At 47.4% G+C, this 21,258-nt stretch overlaps 2 protein-coding genes across 5 annotated transcripts in view; one reads left to right on the top strand and one right to left on the bottom strand.

Annotated features, from left to right (window-relative positions):
- BORCS5 (BLOC-1 related complex subunit 5) overlaps positions 1-8,514 on the top strand; it is a 68,636-nt gene extending 60,122 nt beyond the window's left edge. For 3 of the 4 annotated variants that reach the window (XM_032473124.1, XM_032473125.1, XM_032473123.1), the window contains one exon: positions 7,859-8,513. In XM_032473124.1, coding sequence (XP_032329015.1) covers positions 7,859-8,089 — 231 coding nt within the window. In that variant the 3' untranslated portion in view covers positions 8,090-8,513. Of the gene's footprint in view, positions 1-7,858 lie in introns of all 4 variants that reach the window. The other variant, XM_032473122.1, reaches the window with a different exon arrangement.
- A 6,058-nt stretch (positions 8,515-14,572) lies between these two features.
- Positions 14,573-21,258, bottom strand: part of DUSP16 (dual specificity phosphatase 16) — a 74,859-nt gene continuing 68,173 nt past the window's right edge. Inside the window, exons 6-7 of the mRNA XM_032473121.1 lie at positions 20,257-20,380; positions 14,573-18,315 (exon numbers count right to left, since the gene is read on the bottom strand). Coding sequence (XP_032329012.1) covers positions 17,145-18,315; positions 20,257-20,380 — 1,295 coding nt within the window. The 3' untranslated portion in view covers positions 14,573-17,144. The remainder of the gene's footprint in view (positions 18,316-20,256; positions 20,381-21,258) is intronic.

Here is a 21,258-nt window from a genome sequence, read left to right as displayed (position 1 = left end):
TTCTCCAGAAAGTGTCCCTAGAGCTTGAGGCAACAGTTCACTTCTTTCTGCCAGTGTTGCCGGGCTGTACTTCAGTCTTGGGAGAGATTAGCTGCCATCCGGCATTACTCCCCAGTTCTCATTCTGCACATGAGCAGAGAGCTTCTCACTGCCTGGGGTCTTACCAAACCATTACTAGAGGGAAGTTAAGGTGACAGCCAGCCTGCAGCCCAGAGCAAATGGGATCATGCAGGTGTAAGTCCTCTGCGGGATGAAAGGAGCTGTGTAAGTGAAAGGATTCTTTTAGGGAGTAAAAGTCATTTCTTTTTTCTTTTTTTTTTTTTTAAAGTCATTTCTTTCAAAGGCAGCAAGGCCAACAAGGAGGTGATGGCGAGATGTTGCCGTGGAAGTGTGAGCGTTGGTGGTGCAGCCGCAATGTAGATTCTGTAATGACTTCCTCCGGTGGCCTGGCGGCCCTCGGCCGTTTTCTTTCACCCTTGCTGAGACCTGGGCCCTCTGTATTCACTTACCTGCCTTTCCATCTTGTAGGTCATGGTTGTATTCTGCAAAATCCGCTAACTCCAGACCTCTCTCTCTGCAGGTTGGCTGTCACCTTAGCTTTGTGCATGAGCAGTGCTAGTGGTGGTCTGCGTGCCCTTAGACAGTGAAGGCGCTCCCTCTGCTCAGGTGCGCCTGCTCCTGCTCCATGCCTCCCGTGCGCTTCCTCCTGCTGCAGTCCTCTCCCATCTCTGCCTGATGTGCGCCATCCCCAGCCGCATATGCCCCCAGCCTACACCAGCGCACTCCTGGTTTCCCCGTCAGAGGCTCTCCTGCCGCCTTCTCCCCTGTGCTCAGGGAATGGTTGCTGGGTGAATGTGTGTGACGAAATTGAGTTGTCACTTCAGCCGTCTTGCATGGGTTAATGACACAGGCCTCGCAGCTCTCGACCAGGCCCTCGCATGTCAGGAGAGCTCACCTGGCTGTGGTTAGGAGCATAGACTCTGGTGTCCCCTGAGATACACCAAATGGTTATGCTGGTATCATCACCATCGTCACCATCACACTGGGTGTCTCTGGTTCTTTCTGCAGCACAGGGTGGAGCACTTTAACTGTAAAATATTTACCTCCCCACCACCTCCAAAGTCTGTTCTCTCCTCCGAGTCGGAAAAGGGGTTATATTCATGGCTAATTTGGGTGTGTAAATGAGCGAATTACAGAGCACGTAATGAACCCAGTTTAGTATTGTTTGTTAGCTTAGCTTAGGTTTTGAATGTGTCACTAGGTCCTACAGACTGACTTTTATTCCCCTTTAACCCTGGACCTTGGGAAGGGTTACTGGTGTTGCTCCCAGATTTTCGTCCCTGTCCCCTCCTCCATCCACCAGCACCTCTCCTTCAGCTCTGCTCTCCCGCAGTAGGAGTTGTGATGGCTAATAAGTAGTAACTAATAATTAACGAGACAGCTGTCATTTTTCATTTGTTAGCCATGTGCCCGGTCTTGCATAGGCATCTTGCAGATATTATCATCTACTTCAGACAGATGCAGAAACCACGGTTCAGAGGCCTGCAAGGAGGCCTCGAGGTCACACGGTTGTTGGGCGGTGGGGCGGAGGCTCAGATCCAGCTCTCAGACCCACACTTGAGACCCCAGAGCGCTTTCCCTGTTTCTTTCTCCAGCCCCTCTCCTTGTTTGTACCTGATACTCACTTCACCCCACAGTCCTGCCCCCACGCTCCTTTACGATGCTCCCTTCACGGTGTCACAGGACACTTTTATATTTCAAATGCGATCCTTAGAGGATGCAGCCGCACTTAGGACACTAACCCTGAAGACCCCACGTTTACACCTTGAAAATGCCAGGATCTGCCTACTTTGAGGCTAACTTTTCCACATTCCCAATTGATCACTTTTTTGAGAACGGGGTTTTAACCAATATCTCAGAGGACGGTGGTAGCCAGGAAGGCAGACAGAGAGCAGCACAGGCAGGGAGCTGGACCCCGGGCTGGGGCCGCCCCCTCCCACTTGGGAGGGCCGCAGGGACTTCTCAGGGAGGCAGAAGACCTCGGGTGTCTGTGTGCCCTGAACTGGTAGCTTTCATGGAGTCCAGGGGAAGTCTCACGGGCAGAGAGGTGGGATTCCTGCCCTTGAGCTTTGATTGTTACCCTGTCTCTTTCTTTTCCTGTTTTGCTGCCTCTCAGTGTCACTTTCTAGCACTTTGGAACGGGGAGGCGGGAATCTGCCTGACTTTAATGTATTTAGTTTTGGGAACCGCTTAAAGGTTTTGAGATGGCTTTTCTCCCTTCCTGCCCAGACATAAGGCCTCTGAGAGTAAGAATGCATGCGGGGAAGCTAGACACGCCATAAAATAATTAATTACTGGGACAAAGTGATGCAATGCAAATTCCTGAGATCCTGGTATCTCTTCATTCTCTTGAAGACCCAGCTAGAATTTGTTCCTTTGCTGAGACACTTAGATACATTGTTTGAACAAAGGAAACAGGGTCACTTTAGAATGTCCATTATGTGGTAATCCGTGCCATTCAGCCTGTGGTGTAATTAATGAGAACCCTGGCGACAGTCTGTCCATTGTGGGTCCCCTGCGCAACAGGATGTGGCGGACTCATGGGGAGCTGGAGAAGGCTGACGTAATTCCAGAAGGACCCAGAAACAGCGCAGTTTCAGCTGCAGGTCTAGGCCCACCTGAGCAGGTTCCTAGTCCCGGCGGGCACAGAGACATTTGTTTGACTCGACTTTGCCATTTGATTTTGACATCAGTTCGCGATAGACTCTTGTTTTCCTTATGCAGAAATGGTGTCTTGAGGAACTGTTTTAAGATCATGGTTTTGACACAGTTATAATTCGTTTGACAAGGTAGAGGTAGCTGTGGAAAAGGAAGTGTCACTGGCTGTCTCTCCTTGCCGGGACAGCTGACAGCAGTGTGGTGGCCCTTGGAGTCAGAAGATCTGGAGTCCAGTCCTGGCTCTGACATCTGACAGTACCTGCTGTGTGGACCGAGGTGAACTGCCGAGCCGCTCTGGCGTGGCCTGCCACTGGAAAGTGAGGGAGTGGGACTGAAGGATCTCTGAGGACCCTTGCTGCACTGAAATTCCCTGTTCTAAAGCCCCCTCTGTGAAGTCAAGGATTGTGAAATGCTTATACAAGTGAAATGTCAGAGTACAAAGTGTACAAACAGACTTGCCAGTGAAAATGTCATTCAAGTTTATCTGCTAACAAATAGTTTATTCCCTTTGGTCTCCTCTTAGCTTTTGTTTTGTGGTTCATGTTATGTCTGGCAACTTGCTTCTTTTTGTTATTTAAAAAAAAAGAAATGGTGGTGGTTAAATTAGAAACAGAAATGTTCTCTCACCCTACTGGAAAACTCTAAAAATGGCCATTTTAACTTATCTGTCAGGATTTCAAAAAGGTACTGAACACATGGCTCAACCTGGTAGGTAGTTAATTGAAATGAATTGAGATCTGAATTAATTAGCTGTGTAGGAAAAATAGGCAGGGATGAGGCATAAAAGCATGAGTTTGAATTCTGCCTTCACTGCTGCTACTGGCTAAGTGACCCTGGACACGTATTCTGATCTCTGACTCCCTGATTCTGCAGCTCTAGGGGGAGAATGGTATGTTCCCTGTAGGACTGTTGTGAGGAATTGATCATGTATGTATAGTACATAGTACAGTGCCTAACAATTAATACTCAATGGATTGTAGTTGTAACTGTTATACGTTACTTTATTACATTAACTTAAATAACTAGGGAATTACTAACTATTACATACAGTGTTCCACCTTCCCAGTCATCCTGATAAGATGGATGTCAGTAACTAAAAGAAACAGTCCCGTTAGTATGGATTTCGGTTTTTGCTTTTGGTAGACCACGTGGACTGAGATTTGCCACAGACTGATTTCTCCTCTTGTCTGATTTAGAGATCAGCGGTGTGGTAAGAGAACAGACGGCAAGAGTGTACTCTTACAAGCTGTCGTCGCAGGCTCTTGACTCCAGAAACAGTGCCACTTGAGAATGTCCAGTGCGTGGTAGTTGGTGTCATTAATGAAAACATCTGCCCATTGTTTGTCCATTGTGCAAGAGAGGGGCATCCCGGAGAAGATTCCCACTGAGAGCTCCCAGATCCTCTGTGGGAGTGACAACCTGGAGGAGGGTCAGAAGCCAGAAAACAAGAGTTGACCCGGCAGAGTTTTTGCCACAGCCTCACATCCCCTAGCTGATCTCCTGCAAGGCTTTCCCCTGGGCTCCTAGCCTATTTTTAGGGGCTCCTCACTGATCCTCTCTCCCCAACTTTTCTTTTTAATAAATTCAGTTGATATTCAGCTGATCAGTTGGAGGCTCCCTTTCCTGGGAAGGATCTTAATTCTCCTTTTAAAGATCTTAAAGTCAGATTTTCTTTAGAAACTCATTTAATTTTAATGAGGCAGAGGCCCAGGTCAGTTCTCCTGAAAAGATCCCAAATTTGGATTTTTTCTTAATACTGAATTGTAGGAGTACCTTATACATTCCAGCTGTCTCTCTTATCAGATATGTGTATATACAGAATATCTTCTCTTAGTCTGTGGCTTGCCTGATCAATTTAATGATGTCTTTCAAAGAGAAATTTTAAATTTTGATAAAGATCAGTTTAACCATTTTTTGTTTTATGGTTAGTGGTTTTTGGACCCATCTAAGAAATCATTGTCTATCCCCAAGGTAGCACAGGTTTTTCTCCAATATTTTCTTCTAAAAGTTTTATAGTTTTGTCTTCTGTGTTTAGATCTGTGATCCATTTCATGCTAACTTTTGTGTATGAGGTGAGGTGTAGGGGTCCAGGGGTTTTTTCCTCCTGTATAGATATCTAGTTGTTCTAGCACAAACAGTTGAAAACCTTTCTTTTCCTCATGAATTACCTTGGAAACTTCATAAAAAAAAAAAAAAACCAATTGGCCACATATGTTAGGATCTATTTCTACACTCTGTTCAATTTCATTGATCTGTATATGTCTGTCTCTATGCCAGTACCACTATCAACTATCTTGATTACTGTAGCTTTATATTAAGTCTTGAAATCAAGTACTATAAGTCTTCAAACTTTGTTCTTTTTTAGAATTCTTTGACCATTCTGTTTCCTTAGAATCAGCTTATCAAATCCCTATCCAAAAAAAGTCTTCTAGAGTTTTGATTTAGATTGCAAATGAATCTATAAATGAATTTGGCAAGAACTGACATCTTAATAATATTGAATCTTCTAATCCACGAACATGGTATACTTCTCCATTTTTTTGAGATCCCCTTTAGTTTTTCACAGCAGTTTTGTAATATCAGTGTTCAGGCCTTATACATATGTTGTTGACATTTTTGCTGAGCTTTTTATATTGATACCGTTGTAAATTTTATATTTTTTATTCCATTATCCAGTTGTTCATTGCAAGTATGTAGAAATACAGTTAATTTTTGAATATTGACTGTGTGTCTTGTAACCTTGCTAAATTCACTTGTTAGTTTTTGATTCTAGGAGTCGTTAAGATTTTCTAGATACACTGTCGTATCATCTGCAGATTAAGACCCTTTTATTTATTCCTTTCTGTTTCCTAAGCCTTTTATTTCCTTTGGCTGACTTGTTGCACTGGCTAGGACCTGTAGTACAACGTTGAATAGAAGTGGTAAGAGTGGGCATCTTTGCCTTGTTCCTGATCTTAGGGAAGAAAAGTGTCTTTCACCACTTACTCTGATGTTACCTGTTGGTTTTTCATAGATGCCCGTTGTCGTATTGAGGAAGTTTCCTTCTGTCCCTAATTTGCTGAGATTTTTCATAATTGAATTTGTTGAATCCTTTTTTTGCATCTTTTGAAATGATTATATGATTTTTAACCTTTATTATACTGAAATGACAAATTACATTGATTTCCAGATGCTGACAAAGCTTGCATCCTTGAGATAAATTTCATTTGGTAATGGCATATTACCTTTTTTGTATATTACTGGATTTGGTTTGCTCATATTTTGGATCTGTTGCTGGTAGTGGACCAACCACATAAGGTATTTGGAACGAGTTTGAGCCCATTCTACAGATGTCTAATGTCTTAGTAAAGCGTGCGCTTACGCCTATAAATAATCTCAGCTCCCTTTCCCCTGCCCTTTGAAATGTGCTGCCACCAAAGTCAGTATATGAATATATGAGGCAAGGCTTGAAGTATGAGATTAAGGGTAAACGGTGAGTTCCTTGAGGGCAGGGACTTTATCACATCCAGTCTGTCAGTGTAAGATTAAATCCAGCTGGCGTTACAGAGCCCCTCAATTACACTGGCTTATTCAGGATGGACACTTCCTCTTCTCTCCCAGGCCTGGTACGACTCTCCCCTGGAAAAGTCCTCATGGCCCCAGACTTCGCGTTCACTGCTCTGCCAACCCAAAGATTGTGACCTTAGTAATCCTCATGGTCTGAGGGGGCTGCACCTGCATTTCAGCTGCAGCGGAGGGGCGGGGGAGGGGGGGCATGCCAGCTAACTTGTAAGGAAGCAGCCCAGAAGCTGCCACGAGAGACTTGCGCGTGTACTTAGTCACATGGTCACAGCAAGGCCAGGATTTTGAGGCAAGAGTTGTGAGGAATAAACAGTCATTCTCTGTCTGTTGTAAACTCTAAGAGTTTCTTCATTTAAATGATTTTTCTGGAAGTTCCTGAAACAAAGTTATTTGCAACATACCTCCTGGGCCTCAGTTTCCTGGAAGAGTAAAGTCACATTAACAGGAAGTCCTGTCATGGTACACAGTAAGCCGTGCGGGGGCGGAGTTTGGGTTCTCGGTGTCTGTACCCCTGGGGCCTCGCGTGATGCGTGGCACACGATAGTACTTAGTAAATTGTTGACTGTATTGTATGTTTGCTTTCTTGTTAGACTCTTTGTGCCAAAATAGAAATAGGAAAGGGGACGGTGTTCCCGATGGTCAAAACGGTGAGATTCAGAATTGCGTTGGATACTGACATTGCCTAAAGTCCTGTCAGATACGCTAGAATAAGTCTGTACCTGGGGTTCATGTGTTCAAAACGTGAGGAATAGACGTTACGCATTTTATTACAGGTGTTAAAGTCTGCACCAAATTGAGACTTTCCCTGCAGCATTCAGAAAGAATGGGAAGAGACTTAAAAGGTGGTAACTTTTGTGTCATGTGATTTCATATTCTTTAACATCCTACCATGTCCCAGCTAAAATTCATGTGCCAGTAATGGTACACTCTCTCAGTTAAGAAATACAGGAGAAGGAAGATGTTGCCTCAGGTTTATTTAACTGCGGGGAGGGTTTACGAAGCGGTCCTCACAGTTTGCCTTGAATGGTACAGAACTGACTTGGTTGACATCTGTGGTCCTGGCAGGGAGCACTGCCCCCTCCATGCAGCTTCCGCGGAGTGACTGCAGCCACGGGGAGGAGGGAGGGATGAAGCGGCCCCCAGCTGAGTCCCGAGCTGGCGTATATTAGCATGGTTACCCCACTGCATCCTCACAACCACCCTGCAAGCCCGGAGTCAGTCCCTGAGTCTTGCAGATGAAAAGCCTGAGACAGAAAGTATAAGTCTGAGCAACTCAGTGGCTGAGCCTGTCTGATTTCCAAGCACAGGATTCATTCCTGTAGAGGGAGAGCTAGGAATCCCAGGGTCTCAACAGGCAGTAAGTGTCTCATGCTCCCAACACACAGGGCTGACGTCCTCTTAGTCTCCCTCGCGGCTGGTTCTGGGGCAGCACTTGGTGAAGCTGTGTTTGAGGAGGTTTTCATCCCCGGTGCTTCCTGGAAAGCTGGTGGCCCCCACGTGGCCTGTGCTCATCCCCCATCCTGGCGAGAGGACCTGTTTCAACTGGATTGCCTGTGTCTCGCTTCCTTCCCTTCTGCAGATGGATCTGTCTGTAGAAACTCTCTTTAGCTTCATGCAAGAGCGCCAGAAAAGATACGCCAAGTACGCGGAGCAGATCCAGAAGGTCAACGAGATGTCAGCCATCCTGCGCCGCATCCAGATGGGCATCGACCAGACGGTGCCGCTGCTGGAGCGGCTCAACAGCTTGCTGCCCGAGGCCGAGCGCCTGGAGCCCTTCAGCATGAAGCCCGACCGCGAGCTCCGGCTGTAGCGCGCGTGCGCTCGGGCCGGCGCCGCCAGGTCCCCGGGACACTGGGACCAAAGTCCCAGGAGGTGACCAAGGCCGTTGGATCGCTGGTGCTCCCCGAGGAGGCGGGACACAGCCCTGCTGCCCTGGACACGGCTTTTCCCTCTGCAGAGCCAACCAGCCAAACCCACGCTCAGTGCTCACCGGAGTTGGAAGGTTTGAACTTTTGGGAATTCTGTACAGAACTCTGCCTTGGGAAGTATTTTTATTTTGTTTAGGTTTTTTTTTTTAATTGACACTGTATATTATCTAGTCTAGCTTGTGGATTGAAAAGAAGAGAAAGGGAGAGATATTTTAAGAAGCTCTGTATCCTTGATGCCGACGTGGTGTTTTTCTCAGAAGGCTGTCTGGGTTGTGGGCTAGAACATAAAGAACGAGTGTAACCCAGGTCCGTGTGTTGTGTCTCCATCGCATCAGGCCCTCTCTGGGGCACCTCCTGCGCTGGCGAGACACTGGCATTGTTCTCATGTCAGCTTAGGGTGTCCCTCCTGTGTCGTCATCGGAAACTGAAGGCTCCCTTTCTGCACCCTCGTGGGGTTCATCTCCCACTGATAACTGGTTTCCTTGATGCAGACAGAGGCTTGGTTTCCTCTTGCTCCATCAGCGCTGGCAGGACTCCAGTTTTTGTGGGCAGGTCTCAGCATTTGCTTTACTAGCTTCACAAACTCTTGGTGCAGTCAGGCGCCCACAGCAGAGCAGGGCACGGGCACCCGCAGGTGTTCACGGAGCCCCCGTGACGTGCCAGCTGTGGTGCCGGGATACCGAAGGGCTGTGTGTGGTCCCTGCCCTTCTTTTCTGCAGAGGAAAAACTGAACGTGCTGCTGAATTTCTGTGGGGGTTTAGGAAACAAAGCGCTTTGAGTGACCACAGAAGTCGCAGTGCAGCGCTGTGCGCATCCTAAAGGTTCTGATGGAAGAAAAGACTGCAAGGAAATGGGTGGCCGGCAAACCGAGACCAGGAGCTGGGGAGAAAGGGAGGTCACTGGGGCCAGGACATCATGCTGGTCTCCAAGGGGGCCCCCCCCCTTTATTCTCCAAACCTGTGAGGTATCCCACTTAATTTAGCATCTCTCAGGTCAACTTTATCTGATTCTAATCTCAGGTTTTAATCAGACAATATCTTGTAAAGTTCTCAGAACCCAGAATAAAATGTAGGACATAAAACAGCTGGATGAAGGCAGAAATATGAAATTCTAAGCTTAATGGAAAAATAATTTTTTAATATTCAGACGTAGGCAAAATAATCAACAGCTTCTGGGATTTTCTAAGGACCAAAGAAGTATCAAGATTGCTCATTCCATCTGAGCTGTAAAGACAAACTGGAAACCAGAGCCAAGGGAAGAGGCCAAGGCTGCATGGGACCTGATGCCTCCTTGCCCATTAGGAAGTCGGTAGAACATCCGGCCCAAGGAGTTCAAGTGGCCTGAGGGAGCCGTGGAGGAGTCTGGTGTGGGGAGCTAGACCTTTAAAGTCTGATGTGCCCCACTGGGGAAAGAAGCTCATCTTTATAATGACAAGCTTCTTGTTTGATGGTCAGGATTTGAGTGGGGCTTAAACCACTTCTAGAGCAATTCATTAGGGAGTACAAATCAAGGAAGATGTTGTGTAACTTTAGAAACCTGTTAAATAGCTAAGGCTATGCTAGGAAATGTCACGGAGGGGAAGGCAGCAGCATTTACTGAATAATGCATCTTCCCCCCTCCTCTGTGCAGTCCTCTTTCATGTATTAAATTTCCACATAATTGCAGATCTGGTTCTGGACTGTGTTCTAATCTTTCTCTCCATACTGTTTCATGCTGTTTTTTGTTCATTTTTAATCACTGTTTAATATTATAATTTCACACTACATTTTAATATCTGATATGGCTGGACTAGGTCCCCGCCTTCTCCAATTACTGTTTCTTCCTAATTTCATGTTTTTCACTTCAAACTGGCAGAAGAGTTGAAAAAGAAATTACAAGGCATTCTCATATTCTCTTCACCTCGACTGACAGAAGGAGGCATTTTTAAGCCCTCACCGTCATTGTCTTTGTTTGAATTCCTGGAGCAGACAGAACCCAGCTTTGAACACAGACTTGCTTGTAGCTTTCAAAGAAGGAAGGGCTGGTTGTCTCCAGAGCTGTAAAAACAGCTCTGGGACCAGGTTCCATTACCCTCAGTGCACTTAATAGGACTTACAAATAAAAGCACATAACAAAGTGACACACAGACTAAGCCGACGAGGACAGAGCTTTCTCACTGTGTTGCCGCAGTGGATGGTCTGGACGTGGCAGAAAGGTGACCCAAGCATTGTCCGCAGAAGTTCTCCGCCAGCCAGCTCTCCCTCCAGTTCTTTTCCTTCTTATAAAGAAGTTAGACAAAATGTGGTGTTCGATGTGGGTCCTAAGTGGAGAGGCTACTTGCTATTGGGTAGAAGCAGAGACGTGAACAATAGGCAAATTTTGATAGGTTTTGAAATAATTCTAGTTAATGTATTTATGGTGTGTGGTGGTTTTACAGTGTTGTCAGCTTTGGCTAGGCTGAAGTACATTTCCCAGAATTCCTTTCCCTGTTCCTTTTTGGTGAGAGTTGGCCACAGAGAATTTTGTGTGAGATTTCAGTGGAAGTAAGGCAATATCCATGCGTATTCGATGGAGGCCACCGTAGGTCAGGCCCTGTTGCATCTCGTGTGCTTTCACGGATCTGTTGGGCCTTTGGTGTGTGGGCAGCAGCCGAGCCAGCAGCTCCTCCAGCTCTACAGAACTGTGCCTTCAGCGTTTCCACATCCCAGGCCGGGTGTGAGCACTGGCTTCTCCTCCAGGTCATCTGCAGCAGAGAGGATGAGGGCTTAAAGGGCGGAGGCCAGCGTGGGTTCTGGTGGGAGGCAGATGCTGGTTCCAGCTTGTTGCTTCAGGTGTCCTGCTCTCCCCCACCGCCCACCCGTCCCCCACTGCCCCCCCCCAGCTGCTTTCCCAGCCACCTGCCCAGCAGTGAAGAAGAAACAGTGAGCCAGGACTCTTACCAGCTCCCGTAATTAACTGCTTAAGGTAAGTCTCATTTGACAACTTCCTTCTTCCACATCATTCCTTCCTGGTGGTTCTCCTCTGATTGGACCCTGACTGGTAATGTTTCACTTTTCCCTCCTCGATATTTTACTTTCTCTGATTGATTCTGGAAATCTGAGTGATTTGCTGTTTCAAGAGGTGGTAATGCTGGGCGCTCTAGGTGTCCCAGGGCTGAGGCGGCAGCCGGGAGCCGTTGAAGAGCCCTGACTGGAGGTTTCCACCCGCCCAGAGCACGAGCTGGTCTGGATGGGCTCTCGCACCCCCTCCCCCAGCTCTCAGCTCCCAGGCCTGCAGTTCTGATACGTCACCCTTAGCAACGGCGAGGGGCATCTTTCCCTGTTGTGTCCGAGCAGTGACCGTAGGTCTTGGTAGGGGCTTTCAATTCTGAGTTCCCAAGGGAGAGCTGCTTCGTTTTGTTAATTATGAATCAGACAGGTGTTCAGTGGCTCCCTTCTTTTAAGGACCTGTTTTGCTATCAGTCAAGTCATCTGTATTTATGGGCCCCATCAGACAGGCCTCTGGACTTCTGCCTCCTGTTGCACTAGTTGAAGTGGAAGGTCAGTAGGAGGGCCTTCGCTCCTTGTGTTTCGTGCATATAAATTTACCATAAATGAATTCTGGGGTTAAGAGCAAGTGGTAGATTTCATGAGCACCTTTATAATTATTTTACAGGTTTCACGTCTTTGTTTCCTCTCAAAGTTTTATCATTCTTAGTAACTTATGTTCTCTGCCAGAGTGACTATTTGATGGAATGAGTTTTGAGGACTCTACACCCTGAGAGGTAGAAGTGCCCTCAAGAGATGAGTTTGGTTTGTTTGTTTGTTTGTTTTTTTTTTTTTTGGTGAAGTATTCTCAAGGTATTTCTTTGCTTTCTTCTCTGATATATGAAAAAGGTATGTTACAGATATTATAAACATGCTGTTTCCAAGGTTACAGAAACTAATGGCCCTGGGGGGCTCTGTGCACCACTCGTTCTTTTGGGTTGATTTATAGAACTTACTGAGCTTTGGCATTCCCCGTAGCAAGTCCCAAGGAAAACCCGGAATCTTCAGTAATGAGAGCTGTGATCAACCAAGGGACTGAAATCTTGCCTTGTTTTGTTTACACCTCAGCCAAGCCCAGAGGTGTAGTCCTCACAGGACATCACTTAACATGTTGATACTAAAGATGGAAGGATAGAGTGAAGGGAAATTTTTTCTTGTGGAATTCTTAGGTGTAAATTTTTTTAATTGTGAGAGAAATAATTTTGCTTTTCTTTCCCCTACCCTAACTTTGTAAGTACCTCAGAGGTGTCACCGTTGTCCACTGGTTTATAATAAGTGACACTGAATTTCTTACGCACACACCAGGCATGTGCCTTCCATTCAGAAGTCACAGAGGGGAAGGGTAACCAAATAATTATTGACCTGCTTCAAACCAGAAAGTTAAGTTTTTTGGCAACTAAATCTGGTTGCTTACTAGTAAAACCAAGATCTCAGGTGTGAGCTGGGGGGGTGTGTGTGTGTCCATTACTCTCAGAAATTTGTTCAGGGTTGTCAGTGTCAACATAAGACATGATGGAATTTGCCAGTGATTCGATTAATTTTCTTCACCAATCAAGGCCTATTCCTCCTGCTACCTTTTATTAAATAGTGAAGCATGATTTATGCTAAAAGCTTTTGTGAACCAAGTACTTTTAATTCATCTTTGGAACTGTCATAATTTCCGACCAGAGAACCCAGGCCACAGCTGAACTAACCCTCTCCCAGTTGCCCTGTCTGCCTGTGACATGGCTCCTCCAAGGTCACATTCTGCATTTCCTATGGGAATGCATTTTGAACTAACTATAGTGTGATAGCCAGAACTGAAGGAATGAAACTTCTGTTTTTATATAAACCCAGTTTGATAACAATGCATATAAAGTTCAACAATATGATTGACATGTGAACATCTTGCAAGATGGTGCTGTAATTCTCCAGTTGATTTTGGAACTTTTTAAAGATATAATAACCAAGTATAATTTTGCTGTACAAGGATGAACGGGCCCCACAGGATGCTAGAAATAACTTACTTTTCCCTCTTCCACTGATAGAGGCAGAAGAGCAATATACGGAGAAAAAAGTACCTAGGCATAAATTTTGTTCACTAGACCTAAAACATTTCTGTTTAGTGTCAGAAAACAAACAAAAAAAACCAAAACAAACAAAAAACCACCTCAGAGAGGAGTGTGTAAGAAAACACATGAGTGACGGCTCTGAGGATAACAAGTTCTTGTCTGCTAGTCCCAGTACATAGGCCTGCCCTTCCCGTCTACACCTTCCCCGTCCCCCCTTTGCCTAAGCCCTGCTCTGATGCTGTCAGACCCAAACTAGTCCGTCCACACCAGCCAGCCGCTGCTGGTCTCCAAGAGGCCCCCAGATCTGTCTGCGTTTGAGTAGCAACTGGCTTGACCTTCAGGCCTTCCAAGTTCTGCAGCTTCCCATCCGAAGCCTGTCACTGAAGCACCTGCTCCCTCCTGGCACCTTCCACCTTGAGGCAGACTTACTCCTCACGCCTTTTATTCCTCCACCCCATGCCCACCTCCATTTTTCAGCGAGGTCCTAGCCAAGATAGCGCCTCTGGTCTTCGCTCACCCAGTCCAATCCTTCTTGCTTTTAGATTTCCTTAAATCTAACTTCGACTCAGAAGCCTTTTGCAGCCGACTTCACTGACGTCACCCGTGGTTCTGTCATTACTGTTCCACCTGCTTGCACTGAAGGTAAAGGCTTTATTCCTTTACTGTGTGGTTCTTTACTGACTGGCTGGGGGGCTAAGCTGCTTGTCTCATAAGTCCTGATGCCCAGTGCCACTTACAAGCGGAGAGGGCATTAAGATGCACGTGGCAGGGATGGAGAACAGATCTTTAAATAACTATTCAGGTTTTCCTACAAGAATTATAAAACCATCCACATATTACATTAAAATGTACCACGAATGTTCATCTGGTCTTTTTTCTTCCTACCCTGTATATTCTGTCTGGTTTTGGTATCAGGGTGATGGTGGCTTCATAGAATGAGTTTGGGAGTACGCCCTCCTTTTCAGTCTTTTGGAAGAATTTGAGAAGGACCAGTATGAGTTCTTTGTATGTTTGGTAGAATTCCTGGACTTTTGTTTGCAGGGAGGTTACACTGTCCATCACTCAGCAAATATTTCCCTGAGGTTTCTACACTGTAGTGTGCGTTTGGTGTACATATTAAAGAACGAAGGTGACAGCTCACGAGCATGTTCCCTGCAGGTGATGGAGCCTGAGATACAGCCGACCTCAGTGCTTCACTGAATCCTCGGACGAGAGGACCCCAGGACAGGTCCCACCACTGCCTCCTTTCCCACTTGGACACTGCTGCTCCCACCAAGTTTAGAGCTGCAAAGAGAGGTCCTTTCTCATATTTATGTATAAACAGGTACCAGTTTTGATTTTATTTCATCATATTAACATTCATGACACATCAAAATGAGAAATGCACAATTGAACCATTCAACAGCTTGCCTGACTCCAAAAGAACACTATATTCATATTAAACATTTATATAGTCTTTCCACGTAACTTTACAAACGTCCTAAACCATTTTCCAGCATTTCTCACATAGAAGTCTAGTTTTGCTCTTTAAAATCACCATCCCGTATCTTCTAGTAGCCCTCGGGGCTCCCCCTCCAACTCCCGCAGACGAGAGCCAGCCCATGCCACGCCCCAGAGGCTGCCCCTTGGGCAGGACAGTCTCGAGTCCAAGGGCTGATTACTTGACATTAGCGATCAGGGACTAAAGGCTGTAGCTTATGACCACATCAGTCACAGGAAGGATGGGGACCACAGCCAAGAGAAATCCCAGATGATGGAAGGCCAGTTTCCACCCAGAGATCTCATTAAAACCAAGTCCCACAACCCTCCTGAAACCCACTTAACATTAGAGCCATTACCTCCACATCTTACAGATGTCCCACAGTGGTGACCAGACTCTGGAAGCAGGGAGCTGTTACACATTTGGTGTGCGTGTATACATAACACATCAGAAATTACTGTGCAAAACCTTAATAATGTCTGATTACACCCCCAATTTAAACGTATATAGGAAAACCAACTCAATCACTTAACAGAACTTTTCCAGTATGGTAACAGTGCACTCCCTGCACGGTTCATGCTCTCCATTTTACACCCATAGCTTAGCCCATAATTTGTGCATAACCAGTTACGTTATATGAAGACCACAGTCGTCGTGATCAAGTCAGTTCTGAATCGTGTCATTCTATGCTGGTTTCAGCAGTCACCAGAGGAAACATGAAGTCACATCCTAGTCAGAGGACTGTCCATTTCTCACACATAGAAAAACCTGAGATATGAGTCAGCAACTAGCTACACTTACAGTAAAGAACAACACTAAGACCCACCCACCACCCTAAAAAAAAGCTGCTGACGTGAATTAAGGCTTCAAAACAGGACCAGACTGTAGCTGACAAAACTCAAAGCAGGTAAGTACTGTCACTTGTGTACTTGTTCTAATCACCTCCTATTTTCAGCTGCCAGGATTGATTCCATACAGTGATTGTAGGTCACGGACTGAGACCACTTGGTCCCGCTCCATTTTGATATGTCCCGTCTCCTAAAAAATGCTGGGGATCGTTTCTGAGAATAGTTGGGCTGTGTCTTTCCGCCCTGCTTGCAATGAAACAAAATGCAGCCCCCTTCCCCTCACCTCCCTGCACTGTTTATTTCTGAACATTCCTTGCTAACCAAAGCCTCTCTCAGCCCTGTCAGTGAACCTGAAAGTCTAAGGACATTACAGAAAATACCACCTTCACTGCACGCGAAGGGAGAAAGCCACTGAGAAAATGACAGTTTACTGCTTCTCAGCAGTTTAACCTTCTCTGATCCTTCCACAGTTTTCTATCTCTTGGCGGTTTCCTATAAAATGCTACCTTATTGTTCTGCTTTCACAAAATGCATCTGGGTAATGAAACCGAAATGGAAAGCATCTAGTTTGGCTGAGAACTCGGAGCTGCTGCTCTGCTACCTAAGAAATTCACACCTGGCTTGAAACCAAGTTCATCTTTAAAAGCTTAACAATCCCATCTTGAACGAGTCTTTGATTTATGAAGAGGGAGGTAGACTTGGTTAGCCTCCCAACCTTAGCTTAAATCACAATGTGGCCAGACTGCTGGCTGTTAAGTTGACTGCAAGATAGCTTCCCTTCTTTCTTCATGAAGCTGAGAAGAAAGAACACATTAACAGCCTCCATCCAGGCCCAACTGGAAATGTGTGCAGAGACGGACTGAGTTGGTCTGAAAGGTGCGACTAGCTACCTGCCTATTCACAATGCCTAGAAAACGGGCCACCGGACCTGGTCGTGGTGAAGGCCCGGCTTCCTGCCTGAGGTACTGGGTTTGCTCTAAAGTAGATCTTGGCAAGGCCCCTAATGGTCGGTCAGCAGAACGACGCTGGCGTCACTCGGCTGGCCGGTGAGCTTGGATTGGTGAATCAGCTTTGGATGTGATCGCTTCTCTTGGATCTACCATTAGGTTCTGTTCCTAGTAGGGTCTCCCCACCCGACCCACAAGCTGGCTCAGTCTCAGCACTAAGGTGCACTACGGAAGGGACCGGACGAAGAGACTGGTATCCGAGATCTCCTTGTAGCGTGACAAGAAAACGGTGGGGGTGTCTGTGCTCAGACACCAAGTAGAACTCGACCTAGTAAGAACCAGAGATGTGCAATCCATTGCATACAACTGTTTCATCGGTCTGGGGGAAGCTAGCGTCTGCCCTTCCACTTGGGTGAGAGAAGTATTAGCTGCTCTCAAACGCAGATGTTGAGAGAACACCTGTGTTGATCCACCTTTTGCTTTTACACCATAGCTCCATTTTCCAAAAATATATACGTATGTACATACATCTATTTCAGATTTACAGGGAATATTTTTTGTGAACGAGCGCAACACCGTCGGCGGAGGTCCCCAGGGTCTCTCTCCTCAGGAGACCTCGATGACCTCCATGCTGCCCGAGAAGCTCGACTGGCTGCCCACCTTACCCAGTTCCTCCCGCGACCTGTTTTCCGACATGATGCTGTCTCCAAACTCCATCTGGCAGCTGCGGCGTTTGAACTGCTTCTCGAAGGGGCTCTCCTCGTGCCAGCTCCGCCGGGAGTCGGCCCTGTCGCTGGGCTTCCGCCGCCGGCGCACGGAGCCGGCCGGCTCGCCGCCCGTGGGCAGCTGGCTGCAGCTGTAGGCCGGGTAGCCGGCGCCGCCCGCGAACACGGCCGAGGCGGGGTAGAAGTGCGGCGGCTCGGCGGGGGCCAGGTACCAGCTCTTGGGCAGGGCGGCGGCGGAGGGCGGGGGCGCCAGGATGTCCGAGTGCCAGCCCTTGAGGCCCAGGCCAGCGGCGGACTTGGCCAGGTGCTGCTGGCTGCCGGACAGGCCGAAGAGGAAGGCGGGCCGGTGGGTGTCCTCCACGCTGCCGCTGCGCTGCAGGGGCGCCGCCGGCGGCCGCGGGGCGCCGCCGCCTCTCGCCGCGTGGAAGCGCGGGCTCGGGCCGTCGGGGGGCCGGGGCGGCGGCGGCGGCGGGGGCCCGCGGGCGTCCTCCCGGTCCGGGCTGGCCTCCGGGGTCTGCTCCGACACCTCCTCCACCGGGGAGAACTGGCAGAGCTTGCCCACGCCGTCCAGGGTGGCCGACGGCTTGTAATACTCGGGGGCCTCGTCGGCCGCCGCGGGGAGGCCGTGCAGGGACGCGGCCGCGCCGGCGGACGACGACGACGACACCGACTTGATGTCCAGGGAGAAGGACCGCTTGAGCCGCGTGCTGTCCTCCCGCCTGTCGGGGGGCAGGTGGAGCCCGCTGAGCGCCTGGACCAGGGGGCTGTCCTCCAGCAGAGCGGGCTGCCCCCCGGCGGGGGCCCCGGCGGCCGGCGCCGCCGCCTCTGAGGTAGCGGGGTGGGCGCGGGGCGGGCCGGGGGCGCCCTCGCCTCGGCGGCCCCCTTCGGGGGCGGCGGGGCCCGGCTCGCTCGGCTTCTCCAGGTGCCGCAGCTTCAGTTTGCTCTTGGGCCCCGGCGCTCCGGGCTGGTTCTTAATCTTCTTCTCATAGTCCAGGAGTTGGCCCAGAAAATTGAAGTTCGGAGAGATCGTAGGTCTTTTTTCTTTAACAAATCTACAAAGAGAGGGAAAGAACAAAAAGACTTGAATTTGGCAACTACCTTTTCTCTTAAGAATGTTACTGGGGCGGGGAGAGTGTAGCGCAGCACTAGGGCCCGTGCTTAGCAGGGACGAGGTCCTGGGTTCAATCCCCAGTACCTCCATTAAAAAACAAGTTATTAAGATACATTATGTGGGTAAATTAGATAGGGAATTATTACCCCCCCCCCACCTTTGGAAGATTGGTTTAAAAGTTCAGAGACTGTCCGGGAGGAGCTAGGGGTCTCTGTATCGGGGGAGCTTCACAGCATGTCCCTGGAGATGCTAGAAATGGGGGAACCAGGCCCCGGAAGTTCTAGGTTCAGCCTCCTTATTTTCAAGGACCCAAGGCTTCCGATGTCACTGATAAGAGATGATTCTTTCTTCACCTGGGACACCCCCAATGCCCAGGAGTGCAGCCTTCACCTTAACAGCTTCAACTTCCCAATGTCAGAGTCCCCCCGGTCACTTTAAGACAGTTCACATTTTTAATTAATGACGAAAAGAGAAAGTATCAGATGGCCACAGCAGCCAAGCACACACTTCCCAGTTCCTGCTCTGTGTTCAGGGTGACAGAATAACCAGCTACAAAGTGGTCTCTGTCTGCTCAGCATTATGCTGATGCCTTAAGTGGAGCGTTATTTCATTCAATCCTCAAAACTACCCTCCGTCAGGTGGGCGTTAACTCTCCTCGTCACACAGGTACACGAGTCCTAACGTGACTTGCCCCAAATGACACAGCTACTGAAAAGATGGTGCCAGGATTCAAGACCAGGTCTATTGTCTGGGTTCCTTTCTGTAACCACCATGTTAAGAGTCATCAAGGGATCAAAACTAGTAATAAACAGCTTTTATGTTTGTCTCAGCAACAGAGACTCAGAAATAGTAGATAAATTCGTTAGTGGCCCCTGACCCACATGGACACTTCCTGGAAGATGCAGCAGTGAAAGAAACTACACTGAAAATTTATATTTGGATAAGGAAGGACGAAAAACCAAAACTAAACTCCTTGGAAACCAAGTAACTGAAAGCAAATTAACAAAGCCAGAAATAACCGGCTCAACTATGACAAGTATAAACCCTGGGTCCTATGGTCAGACCTCGTCACAGGGTCTAAGGGTGCTTTTTCTGCTGGTTTCTACGGGGCAGGAGGCCTCAGTTCCTCCCTCAAGTGAGAAGCTGTTCCGGTAGCTCGTTTCTTTTTTCTGTATTTTCCAATTTGAGGAAAAATTCCAATTGTTACAGCAGGCCTGGCTCCATGCGATCGTATCAATCCTTTAATCACACGCAAACTAGGTACCCCCTCCAACAAGATACGCAGAGGACTCAGATCCACGAGTCACTGAACAAAACCAGTCCCTGGTCCTACTGTCACTGGCTGCCCTCTGTTTTGAGAAAGGCAGGTGGGGCAACCCAGTCAAAATTATACACCGCAAACTCTGGGCCACTCGAGAATGCAGGAAATTCTCGACGAATGGGGTCTGACAATTACTGGGTTTTATACTTGCATACATTGGGCTTTTCCCTTGCAGTGAGAGAGACAGGCCGAAGCACAGGAGAAATTCTGTCCCGGGTTTCCTCCCGGAGCGCCTTTTCTCACGTGTAAATTACAACAGATGATACAGCCCCACCGAGGGAAAAATACAAACTCACAGAACAGGAGAGACATCTCAGGACTTGTTCCTTAAACTTAAAAAGTAGTGGAGGGTGAATCTGATACATGTGAGGGGAGAATTAGCGCTAAATTATAAAAGTGTATTTTCCTCCGATCTTTGGAAAACCACTGAAAACCCACAGTCCCCTATAAAGAGTATCACTAAAATAATCAGGATCTGCTTTAACGTGGTCACCCACCCTCACGTCTCCTCGTTTCAGGTCAAATGAGAAGCCGGTAGCGCAAGGCCGGTTCTGTCCTCACCTGTAAGCTTCATCTAAGGACATATCCATCCTCTTCATGATGTAGGCGATCGCGATGGTGGCGGAGCGAGAGATTCCGGCCAAGCAGTGCACGAGGACGCATCCGTTCGAGGCTTTTGCTTTCTCTGTAGAGTCAAATTCAGAGAGGATCACTGATAACGACTTTGCTCAGCAGTGAAGTCTTCTTCCCATTTACTCACACAGTGTCTTTCAAACCTGGCAACTCAAAGTAAATCCCATCTACTTACATACTTTTCTTCCCAATATTCTTTGAAGGAGGCAGGGGAAGATGATTTCCCCACCACTGACACTCAGAACAGTGAAGGTCCAACTGTGTTACTAAGCCATCTGTCCCTCCCTCAGGTTGTCTTTGTCATTTTAATAACTTTCTCTGAGTGTAAATCAGATGTGACTACATGATTCTACTTGTTCAATGTAGAAAACTTCAAAAATACAGAAAAATATAAAGAAAACAACACCCCAAATTCTAAGATTTAGCTAGTATTTTGTTTACCCATGTTGTCTGACACTTCAACTTTTTTCTAATTATGTAAGCAATATTACATTTTTTCCCCCAGTTTTGAGATATAACTGACATACAACCTTGTATTTTAGGTTTATAACATAATTTGATATAAGAGATATTAAATTAAAAATTTTAGAATATATGTGCCACACATTACTATGTAAAAAGCAGGGAGGGTGAGGAGGGGGAGAGGCTTAATCATCACAGTGATACCGCTTCACGATGCAAAATGATGCCACGTCCAGCTACCTTTGAAATGCCTACTCATAGTGCCTAGCTTCCCTGTTTTCCTTTGGGAGACTTTCTGTACGTCATTAAGTGACTCACTCAACTTTATTTGCTGAATTTAAGAAGAAAGCGTGTATATACTATGAATCAGGTTTAGTAGGTCACTTTAATGAGCACCCAGGGAACTTTGACCTCTCCCTTGATATCCAGGAGTTCCTGTCTGACTGCATCATTCTGATATGGGAAAAG

Source organism: Camelus ferus, chromosome 34 (genome assembly GCF_009834535.1).
Source record: "Camelus ferus isolate YT-003-E chromosome 34, BCGSAC_Cfer_1.0, whole genome shotgun sequence".
Lineage (NCBI taxonomy): Eukaryota > Metazoa > Chordata > Mammalia > Artiodactyla > Camelidae > Camelus > Camelus ferus.
Note: the sequence above shows the minus strand (reverse complement) of the source record. Positions and strands in the feature narration are given on the sequence as shown.